The sequence below is a fragment of the Lithobates pipiens genome, unplaced genomic scaffold (assembly GCF_037356315.1).
Source record: "Lithobates pipiens isolate NorthernLeopardFrog02 unplaced genomic scaffold, aLitPip1_a1.2 Scaffold_18, whole genome shotgun sequence".
NCBI classification, from domain to species: Eukaryota; Metazoa; Chordata; class Amphibia; order Anura; family Ranidae; genus Lithobates; species Lithobates pipiens.
The window spans coordinates 293,863,970-293,875,872 of NW_027507758.1; the positions used below are offsets into that span (position 1 = coordinate 293,863,970).

Here is an 11,903-nt window from a genome sequence, read left to right on the forward strand (position 1 = left end):
TAAAATTTTTATGTCCAAATTTAGTAACAAAATAGGGCGATAATTAGACCATATTGAATCGTCTGTGTGAGGTTTAGGGAGCATACAGATAATTGCAGTCAGGGTTTCTCTTCTAAAAGAATGACCTTCCAAAAAGGCAATTAAAAGTGTTTGTCAAGACTGGAGATAGGGTGTCTTCAAACGTTTTGTAATACAAGGCAGAAAAACCATCAGGACCTGGCCTTTTATTTAGTTTCAGATTTTTGATAACTTCAGATACCTCTATAATTGACACTGGCTCCTCCATCATTTCCATTTGTGTTTTAGTGTCGGTAGAGTGTCGGTAGAGATATATGAGAGAAAAAATCATTCGCTCTAGAAGGGTCCAACTCATTATTAGAAGAGTATACATTTTTTAATTGTGTTTTGAATTTTTAAAATATTTTTAAAGGATTATTTGTGTATACGCCCCCTAGAGATTTTCAGACGTATCGGTTTTGTTGGGTTCTGGCAGGATTTGAATGCCCTGGCTAATAGAGTGTGAGGTTTATTCGCATTGATATAGAAATTGTGTTGTGATCTCTTGATGGTTTTATCCGCTGCTTCAGTAAGGAATAGATCAAATTCCAATTTAGCTTTGTCAAGATTTATTTTAGATAAAGAAGAAGGGTTATTTTGGAATGCTGTGTGACATTTATTGAAATTTGTTTCTAAAGTCTGACAAAGGATTTTCCGCTCTCTGTTGAATATGTTTGCTTGCTGTAGACATATGTCACGGAGAACAGGTTTGTGTGCTTCCCATAATGTAGTCGGAGAGATGTCAGGTGTGGAGTTATATTTTATATAATCTTTGAGCGCAATTTCAATATTATTTTTATGAGCTGGATTTTTGAGTAGGAAATCTCTTAATATCCATGTTGGATCTTTTTTTTTGGAATTATAGAGGCAACAGTAATGTAGAGTGCACTATGGTCGGACCATGGGATGGGAATAATTTTTGTAGATATTATTTCTGGAATTAGCCCTATGGACATAAATATAGGGTCTATCCTAGAGAATGAGCGATGAGGGAACGAGTAATGTGTGTATTGTCTCTTGGTTGGATTCAATTCTCTCCAAGTATCTACTAGGTTATGTTTTGTAATTAGTTTTGATAAGAGTTGTTTGTCTGCTGTATGTGACTGTGGGATTGGTGATTTATCCAAAAATGGAAATATGGTCTGATTAGAATCTCCACATAGAATTGTAGTACCTATTTTGTGGTGTTCTATAGTTTGAAATAAATGAGAAAGAAAAGATTTTTGTTAGGAGCGTAGTATGATGTAATGGTGATAGCGGTATCAAGTAGGTGTCTTTTAAGAATCAAGTAACGACCTTCTGGATCCTTGATTTCCTTCATTAGTGAAAATGGTGTATTGCGATGGAAAGCTATAAGCACGCCTCGTTTTTTAGAGGAGGCCGAAGCTGTGTATACTTGGGGGTAGTCTTTACTGAAAAATTTGGGAGTGGATTGTGAAGCAAAATTAGTTTCTTGGAGGCAAACTATATGTGCTTTTTTGGATGAAAATGTGCGGAAGGCTTTAGTGCGTTCGTGTGGAACGTTTAGTTCCTGAGTATTTAATGATATGATGTTTAATGGGGCCATGGAGGATAACATTCTCTTTCAATCGTTTTAAGTTTTTCTTTCCAAAATTAAAAAGAAATACAAAATATAACAACAGTAAATTTCTAAGGTAACAAACATACACAGCAGTATTGGTATACATAAGACAATAAGGAACAAAGTTTAACTGCTCGATAGTGGCCAACCCACAGCAATTCCATGATGTGAAGGACCCTGATTGGAAGGAAAATAGTGCCTTTCCAAGTAGGAAATGTAAAAGCCCTTAAAACCTAGGGCATCCTAAAAGCTGACCATCATTGAAAACTATACAACAACAATCATTTCATCCTATATACAGTACGCTCCCAGATCCAGGTCCAAGCATCTGTTTGACACAATGATAACTTTAAAGTGGAACTAAACCTAATTTAAAAAACTGCAAGCAGGCAACTCTTTATTATATTTCTTTATATTCAACACTTACCTGCCCGCTCACAGTCTTCTATTGAATGCACACTACGTGCATTCTCAGCTTTGCCGGAATGACGGACTCCTGTACACATGCACGGGATGATGTTATTCTCTGATTGGCCAATCCGTAGGCCAAAAACCCATCACCTAGAATTAGCCAGTAAAAAGTTGACAGTGGCCGAGGGATTAAACTGCGAGATCACTGGAAAGAAGAGGTGAGTATTTCTGGGAGTTAATTCTACTTTAATAGTTGCAAAATTGCATTTGCCATATTTTTCAGTCATTTTAGGATTACAAAATATAATGCCCTGGCTTAAGGAGGGCCTAAAGTCTGGAAACTCTGACTATAAAAGGCAGGCAGTCACCAGTAATACCTGGAGTCTGCCTGCAACTAACCCCAATGAGTTGAACAAAAGAAAATAGGTTTTGTATGGCTAGATTAACATATCAAGAAGTGTACCACTATTTTTCTGGAGGAAATTTAGACAAAAGGCACAATTAACATTCTGGATGTTCTCTATAACAAAGTGATTCTTAATTTTTTCAGTTCAGGTCCATTTTAACCCAGTTTTTTTAAAGTTATGCAGCGGTCTAATCACTGGATGACTTTTTGCAATGTGTAATTTAATATTAAAAATAAAAGTGCTTTTGTGGTAACAAGATGACTAATAGCTTCTGTTTTTCAACAGGCATTTTTAAAAGAGCCAGAATTATATGTTGCACCACTAGCACCACGTGCACTCCCCCCTCTTGAGATGTTACCAAAGAAGCTAACCGTGGCTGATGTGAAGGCTAGATTCCCAAAAAATGCTGAGATGAAGGGCTACTGTTCAGTTTCCTATGTTGACGGGAAGAAAAGGTTGGCACACAAATACTGTATTGCATCTGTAATATAATGAGACAATGAATAGTGTTTTCTGAAGTACTCAATCAATGTATCACTTTCTGGATTGATAGTTTGTAATTAATAGGAATTAACATTATCGCAAAATTGTTATTTGCAAGTGTATAATACCCAATGCTGCTAACTTTCTAAGGCCTTATGCACACAAAGCACCTGTTTAAAACCCTCTAAAGTCCAGAACTCCAGGCAGAAAAAGCCTTCGTAAAAGACATAAGTGTTTAGGCACTTTTAGCATTTGAACGTTAATACATTCTATTATCCAGAATATAAATTTTTTCTCTGCTCATTGGAATGCATTAATGCTCAAACGCTGGACGCGTCTAGTGTTTATATGTGTTTAGAAATTGTTTTCTTCTTTTCAGCTCCTCTCCAGAACGTGGCTTTGGTGGGGGGTTTTTCTGCCTGTAAACACTCCTCTTCTAATACCCCTGTAAATGCCTATGTGTGCATGGACATATAGGTGTATATAGAGGTGGTTTTACAGGCTAAAAAAAAAAAAAACGCCTTTAACAGCAGCATTTTTTAAGCACTGTTCGTATGTGACCTCAAAATTTCATCTGCGTGTTTTATCCTGTTGTTTTAACTCTAAGCCCTTGTACACACGGTCGGATATTCCGACGGAAAATGTCCGATCAGACCGTGTTGTCGGATAATCCAACTGTGTGTGGGCTCCATCGGACTGTTTCCGTCGGAATATCCGACGGACAAAGTTTGAGAGCTGGCTATAAAATTTTCCGACAACATGATCCGATCGGACAAAGTGCCACGCATGCTCAGATCAAATTCCGAGACCAAAGCTATTGGCTACTAGCCTGAACGTAGTCCCGTCGTAACTAAATTATGTCATCGCGTTCCGAATGATCGGATTTTCTGACAACTTTGTTTGACCGTGTGTATGCAACACCAGTTTCAGACAAAATCCGTCGGACAAAATCCGACGGATTTTGTTGTCAGAATGTCCGACCGTGTGTACAAGGGCTAACACATCTTTCAGATATCTTATAGGGTAAATATGGCCTATTTATAGCACAATGCTTGGGTTAATGCAAGTGCGCTGCATTGTGTTTTTTGTCATACATTGAAGTGCGTTTTTAACATGCAGGATATTTTTCCTTGCAGCCTGTTACTGTACTTCTTTTAAGTGCAAAGAAAATCAATGTAATGTGCTACTGGTAACTGCACTCGGGATTCATTGATTTTTTATTTTTTTATATCTATACATTGGGGATGTATTGACAAACCTAAATGCATAAAGTTTAAATGAGCGCTAAAGATGGTCATGCAAGCTGTGGGTGAAAATTTGAGCTGTGGGCACACCAGGCTAAATAAAAGTTTTCAGCTGACTGTGTCTAAGCTCTGACATCTGCATGTAAATGCTTAGTGTGTAGCTACATGTGAACAGTGGTACCGTTATCATCCTATTAGTTTATATAGAATGAGCAGCCGCTGCTATTCACATTTCCCGGTCATTCCAGCCGCAAGATTCTTCCGCTGGAATCCTGAGAATGCACCTAACTGGCCATGTGAAATCAGAAGTAGATATAACATGGTTTTTGTACTTTATCTACACTTTCAATAGGTTTGGATGACAATGTGCCTGTTGCTGGCCCTTTTCTAGTAATTACATAGCTAGGTTGGAAATTTTGACCAACAACCTGTTTCTATTTCTTATGTCCATACATACCAGAACAAGTATAAAGCTAGCTGTTCTATTTTCATATGTATGTACATGTGCTTTATCATTTAGGTTTTTTAGGTTATCATTTTTTTTTTTTTTTTGTTACAAGGTATGAAGCTATTGTTCCTGGAAATATTGAATATGCTGCAGAATATAGAGATAAAATCTACATTTTTGAAAGAGAAGAAAAGCTTCAAAAATTCATGAGGTATTGTATAATTATACTTCAGATCAGGGCCGGGACAAGGGGTGGGCAAGGGCGGCTGTTCTGGGCACAGTGGGGATTTGGGGAGTTGTGTTAGAAGGGGTGCTGTGGAGAGGGAATTTGAACTAAGAAGGTGAATTTGTGTTAGGAAGAGGGATTTTGGGGGGTTGTGCTAGAAGAGGGAATTGGGGGGGGGGGGTTGGGGGAGAGAAGATTTATGCTCAGAGGGGAAATTTGAGGAGTAGAGGATTTGTGCTAGGAAGGGCGATGATTTAAGCTGGGAGTGGGGATTTGTTCTAGAAGAAGGGGGATTTTTTTTTTTTAGGGGAGAATTTTGGTTTGCGAAGGGAATTTATGCATGATGGTTAAGTGTGAAGAAGATTATCGCTATGATGTTTTTTTGGGGATTGGAGGGGATATTTGAGGGGGGCACTGTTTGGCATCTTCGCCCTGAGCTGTAGATGACCTTGTCCTAGCACTGCTTTGGGTCACTGTTTTACACTTGTACAACACAGCAACGCGATCATCTTGAAAGCAAGTACATTTTTACTGTACTTTGTGCATGCTAGATTTATTGCTCGATTTTATGCTCCACTTAGAGTAGCTTTTCCCACTGACTTTCCAATATAATGACTATTAGTATGTTTTCATTGAAAGAATGCCCAGAGGTGTAAAAAGTCCCAAGCTGGCTTTTTCTGCCCTTGAAGTTATCCACCACTTGCTTCTAGCAAGGAAGTACACAAAAATGTGCTATGCATTTCAGCAGTGGGATAAAGAGACTAGCAATCACCATAACCCTTGTTGTTTTGTTTCTAGATTCCCAGAACAGTATTGGAACCACACACTTCCATCTAAACTGCCACCAAAGATGGAGCCGATTGTGCTAACATCTCTTCCTTTAACTGGATATCTGGAACAGGTAACAATCTAATATAACATACAGATTGTAATGTAGTATAACGATTTACAGTACAGAGATCTGTACTGTCTATTATTTGAATTCTGAATTAATCATAAACACTGTTTGCAAACCAAAACTTGCTATTTACTATAGGTTAATCATGCACCAGTATGAGTTAAGTGTAAATTCAGCTTTATACAAACAGTACCTGCCAGGGCTTCCTTTCGGTTTAAACAATGAAGTCTACAACCACATTTAGAAGGAGTCTTAAATCCTTTGCAGCCAGCTATGGTTACATCTTGAGTTTTTGTAGGGAAGGAGCAGCTGTTGGGATCAGCACCCTCTAATGCTACGAGAGAGAGCACTATCCTGTTTTCTCAGACTGCAGATGCGCAGCGTGTACTCTTGTCTGTTGCCTATAAAGAGTTTAGCAGTGGCCACAGGAGAGAGTATACACTACTTATGTGTGGCCCAAAAGAACTTGAAGGCTCTGGACTAGAGGGCACTTGCCCTCATCAGTTGCTGTTGCTGTAGGGGATTTACCCCCTTCTAAATGTGGTTGTGGACCTAATTGCTTAAACAGAAAGCGAGCCCTGGCTGGTAGGTAGGTTTAGCATACTATGCTGCTATACCCATGTGGGGCAGCCTAATATTCTTTTTGTAAAGCTGATGTGTGTATAGTCAAAACATTTTTTTCTAGGACCCTGTCATGATTTTATTGTTGTATGTCCAAAATAGGTGGATTCTCCCTCTCTTGTCCTGGTGACCGGTGTCACCGAGACAGAAATGGGACAGTAATGGGAAATCCAAACTTTTACCGTTTTCACCAGAACAGGAGGTGAGGGCAAATCCTTCCATGGGGGACATCTGTTCTGGTGACAACTGTCTAAGCCCCTGTACACACGGTCGGACATTCTGCCAACCAAATCCGTCGGATTTTGTCCGACAGATTTTGTCCGTCGGATCTTGTCTGAAACTGTTGCATACACATGGTCAGACTAAGTTGTCGAAAAATCCGATCATTCAGAATGTGATGACATAATTTCCTTATGATGGGACTACGTTCAGGCTAGTAGCCAATAGCTTTGATGTAGGAATTTGATCTGAGCATGCGTGGCACTTGGTCCGATCAAAATTCTCTACACATGTTCGGAGTATGTCCGATCGAACCAGTTGGTCGGAAAATATTTCCAACAAGTTGGAAAATTGGGTCCGACAGATATTCCGACGGAATCAGTCTGATGCATACCACACACATTATCTGACAACACGGTCCGATAGGACACATTCCGACGGATTCTCCGACCGTGTGTACAAGGGCTAAGAGGTGAATTCTCTTCACTTTCTAGAGATGTCCTCTTTCTTCATGTTGCATCCATGGGACAGGAATCGAAGAGAAATCTTCCCAACTCAATCCAAAATAAAAAAAAAAAAATTGTCTACACATACACTTTAACGGTCTTCATATCATGACATACAGCTGCAATTCTTGTACTTTGAAAAAGTGAAATGTGTCCGTGTTGCTTGTATAGAAATAAACGGAGACATGTATAGATTTATTATACTTTATCTAATAAAAATCTAGCACCAACCTTGTCAACCAGGGAGCATGGAATTAATTAATTTGTCTTTCTCAGTGTCGCAATATACATGTAGTGCACAGAAATAAAAAAAAACATTTAGTGCATGGGTAATATAACTGGAGCAATCAAAGGCTTTAAAAATGTATTGCTCTTACCAAATATCACTACACCTTTACTTTTACTAAAGTTTTTATTTATGGAAAGTACTCCCCTCCACAATGTTTTCTGCACTGGAAAATACTTACCTGCAGGGCTGCTCAGCTTTTTCTTCAACATGGCCCCACTCTGGCCCTTCACCTGCAGTGTTCCCTATTCATTTCTATGGAAGGGTCCAAACTCATGCACCACATTCAGTTTGCTCTGCTTTTGCTGACACCTTCTAATTGACATAAATTAGCTATAAACAGTGTCTTTTCACAGAAGGAATATAAAAATGTTTTTTTATTCTGATGTACTTCTTATTTTTTTTTCCAGGGAGCAGCCACTGCTTTAATAAAGGCTTTAAATGATGTAGGCTGTTTAAAGCCTAAGTATCCATTTCTAAGCGTAAAACGCTCTGCTCTGTTATATATCGCTTATCACCTCAAAGGTAAGTAAATTCTGAGAGGTTAAATTTGTTTAGCTTTACATTTCATAGGGCTTTAAGTAAAACTAAAGACTCCTGTATTACAGCCTAACAAGTACCATATCCAGTTAAAGTGGAAGTAAACTCCCCTATCGTTTTCAGCCAAGGAAGCTGCCATCTTTGCCTCTGTTTAATCTTCAACTGCTATGGTGCTGCACATGTGATTCGTTATGACACCAGCCATTGGATGGTTTGATAGTTTGGCTGAGAGCACAGCCAAAGTGCAGTTAGCATTCCCGGCATGCCTTTTTTTTTAACTGTTTAAATCGATGGGTTGACTTCCACTTTAAGGTCCTTTCACACAGATGCATTTTTGCTGGAAAACTAAAAATATTTAAATCTTATGGGACTCTTCACACCACTGTGCTGCAGGTACAATGCATTTTGAAAAGTCCATCGTGCTGCATCTTTAATGCACTTTTCAAAACTACACCAAAAATGCAGTTCCTCATTGAAAATAATGGAAAACACATCAAAAACGCACCACAGTTGCATTTTTGGTGTATTTTTTGAGTCACACGTCCATCTTTCACAGGTGCATGTCAACCAGGCCCCCTTGGCTATCTCTCTCTGTAGCAGCTGGCAGTATCAACTGTGATATTTTATGTCCTTGTCTAACTTAAGGACAGGCAACAGAAGAGCTAACAATATAGTCAGTACATTGCTAGGGACCAGTACTCTAGATAAAAATGATAATAGCATAAATAATGACAATAATAAAAAAAAAGGGGGGGGGGCAAATAAGCTATATTGTCACTTGATGTGACAAAAACTTTTGATAGCCTAGAATGGGATTTTCTATGACACTGCTTAGAGAAGTTTGGATTTGGATCCCAGTTTATAAGTTTGATACAACTCCTTTATGGTGGCACGAGTTCAGGTAAATGGGCATGTATCAGCCCCTTTCTCTTTACAATGTGGAACAAGATGGGGATGTCCATTATCACCTCTACTTTTTGCATTGGCCCTTGAACATTTGGCTGCTGCTATCCACCAATCATCAAATATTATTGGGTTTTGTAGACCCTTAGGAGAGGACACGCTTTTATTTTTGGGAGACACATCGTTTTCCTTAGTAGCAGTGATGTCTCTAATTAACATATATGGCTCTTTTTCAGTATTCACAATAAACTGAGATATGTCAGTTCTTTTATCTGTGGACCCCTTAGTGACTCATCTGCCAACATCAGCGTCTCAAATAACTATAGTCTCTACATTTAAATATCTAGGCGTCAAAGTTACATCACAAGTGAGCACATATGTAGACAGGAATTTAGTTCCACTACTCAAGTGCTTTAAACAAGTGGGGAAAATTTGGAATGAGTTATCTTTAACAGTAGTTGGCAGAGCCAATTTGAAAAAGATGGTTTAGATGCCACTACTACACTTTTTACATAATTGTCCTGTATGGTTGCCTCAGACAAATACATACTTTGTTTTAAGATCCTATTTGGAGATACAAACACCCTTGGATTAGATTAGGAACTTTACAGTTGCCTAAGAATAATAAAAAATTAATAATAGTCATAATGAATTCAGCTGTTTTATAAGGTTTTAGCTGAAGAGAAAATCTGAAATTGCATTAGGCATAACGAGTTCATTTTAGCCCATAGCAGAGGTTCAGAGGCCAACAAATCTACACAGCTTATACACACGATCGGAAATTCCGCCAGCAAAAGTCCGATGTGAGCTTTTGGTTGGAAATTCCGACCGTGTGTATACTCCATCGGACTTTTGCTGATGGAGTTCCCGCCAGCAAAAAGATTGAGAGCAGGTTCTCAATTTTTCGGTCGGAAAAAGTTCAGAACGGAAATTCCGATCGTCTGTACCAATTCCGACGCATGCTCCGACGCAAAATTCCTATGCATGCTCGGAAACTATTTGACGCACGCTCTAAAGCATTGAACTTAATTTTCTCGGCTCATCGTAGTGTTCTATGTCACCGCGTTTTTGACGGTCGAAAGTTCTGATAACTTTTCTGTGACCGTGTGTATGCAAGCCAAGCTTGAGCGGAATTCCGTCGGAAAAACTGTCAAAGTTTTTTCAGACGGAAAATCTGATCGTGTGTACGTGGCATAAGACAGCTAAACAAATGCTTCTTACTGTACATAGGGAGATCATTGACTAGAAACAATCTGATTTCAGCCTATCTTTATTGGATATTTAACCATTAAATTTTTCTTAATAGACTCCTTAATGGGGCACCCCATAGCAGCCATGTGTGCTGCTATAGCTATTGTTGCAACACTGGGGTGGTCAATCCAGAAAGTAGTAAGCTTAGCAGGGCTAGATGTGGTCCTGGGCTAATTGGCAAGCTACAGGCCTATCTATCAATGCTGATAGACATGCCGCCTGAAAAAAATGTTCATCCCACTGTAATGCAAGCACAAGCTACATGAGAGTGGCAACCCTTTCTTCAGGAGCTGTGTAGCATCATTTCCAAAAACTTTATTATCTGGACTTCACTGGCAGACTCAACAGGTATTTGTGGGACTTTGTAAGGGGACTAGGAGAAAACTAGGTGCAGATGGACTATTTTTAAAGCTAGGATAAGCAATTCTACTGTACAATTTTCATTAGACTTACCATACTGTATACAAAGTGATATACTCTAATAGGATGCAATTATATTACACAGAAGACTTCCCTGCAAGACAGCAGTAAAGCTTGGTACACACTATCAGCTTTTTTTTCCTTTAACCCAGTGGGCTGAATGAAAAAAACCCTGAAGAGCTCGGGAGGAGATTCTGTACTAACAATCTGATTTTAGTACAGCTATCTCCGCCGATGAGCTATTGGGTTTTGACAGGGGGACTGCAAATGGACAGCCATTTGCTGAGAGCACTGATTGGATGTTAATCGGCAGACATTTTTTGGCCCTTTCAACAGAAGCCAGAGGTTTGGCCAGCTTCTGTCGGATCAGCTGTCGTACACAGGGGCCAAATGTTGACTTGTTTCTATTGAACCCGCCGATACCGCCTGATATTCGGCCTTTGTGTACGGCCCTTAACCCAAAGCAGCTAATTGGAAAGTGTGCCATATGTGTTGTGACTAGGGTGGATTATGTGTCTTCTTTAGTGCTGCTGGATAATTAACTGCAGTCTCATTGTGGGTATTACATATCATTTTTTTTAAGCCAGTGCCTGTTGCTACTGGCAACCAAAAAATAGATTTTATATATTTCAGACCTGTACTGAAAAAAAAAATTACCATTTGGATGCTATTAGCAACAATTTTTTTTCCCTTCAAATGCTTTGATAATTGAGGCTCAAATATGTGTTGTTGTCCTTGCCAAATGTCAGTACTAAGAGAGTCTTTTTATTTGTAGCATACAATTCACGCAATTCAGATTATATCCGTAACAAATACAAGAAGAAGATAGAGAAATTTGTGGAGTGTTGTGATCTGATTACTTATCTGGGAGACAAGATGACTTGCAAATATAAAGAACCTCAGAGAAGACCTATTGATTTTGACTTCAAAATGCAGTCTTTTCTTTCACTGAAAAACGTGGATCCAACGTTTATTTAACAAGTGATTTTCCTGTAAAAGAAACATAATACATGTATATTAAAAATATTTTAAATAAATATCTATTGAATAGTGTGGATTATGAATACAATTTTAAAAAGCTCTATGCCACTTTAAATAAAGTGATGTCTCATAGTTTGTACCTGTAATGAGTAGCTTTCCAGGGATTTAGAGCCCATACACACCATACAACTTTTGTTGTTTGATTTCCTTTAAATTTACCAAAACCATGTAGTGCAAGGTCCTGCCTGATCGTTTTTTATTTTATTTTATTTTTTTACCCATTTTTATTACAATTTATTTTGTAATATTTATTGATTTTTTGAAATATATATATATTATAATATATATATCAGTATGTGTGTGTATATATATATATATATATATATATATATATATATATATCAGTTGCGGGCTTTGGTG

At 38.4% G+C, this 11,903-nt stretch overlaps 1 protein-coding gene across 3 annotated transcripts in view; it reads left to right on the forward strand.

Annotated features, from left to right (window-relative positions):
• Nucleotides 1-11,555, forward strand: part of AK9 (adenylate kinase 9) — a 160,781-nt gene extending 149,226 nt beyond the window's left edge. For all 3 annotated transcript variants that reach the window (XM_077487133.1, XM_077487134.1, XM_077487132.1), the window contains 5 exons: nucleotides 2,743-2,912; nucleotides 4,745-4,843; nucleotides 5,657-5,759; nucleotides 7,799-7,913; nucleotides 11,278-11,555. In XM_077487133.1, coding sequence (XP_077343259.1) covers nucleotides 2,743-2,912; nucleotides 4,745-4,843; nucleotides 5,657-5,759; nucleotides 7,799-7,913; nucleotides 11,278-11,480 — 690 coding nt within the window. In that variant the 3' untranslated portion in view covers nucleotides 11,481-11,555. The remainder of the gene's footprint in view (nucleotides 1-2,742; nucleotides 2,913-4,744; nucleotides 4,844-5,656; nucleotides 5,760-7,798; nucleotides 7,914-11,277) is intronic.
• Nucleotides 11,556-11,903: the final 348 nt, after the last annotated feature.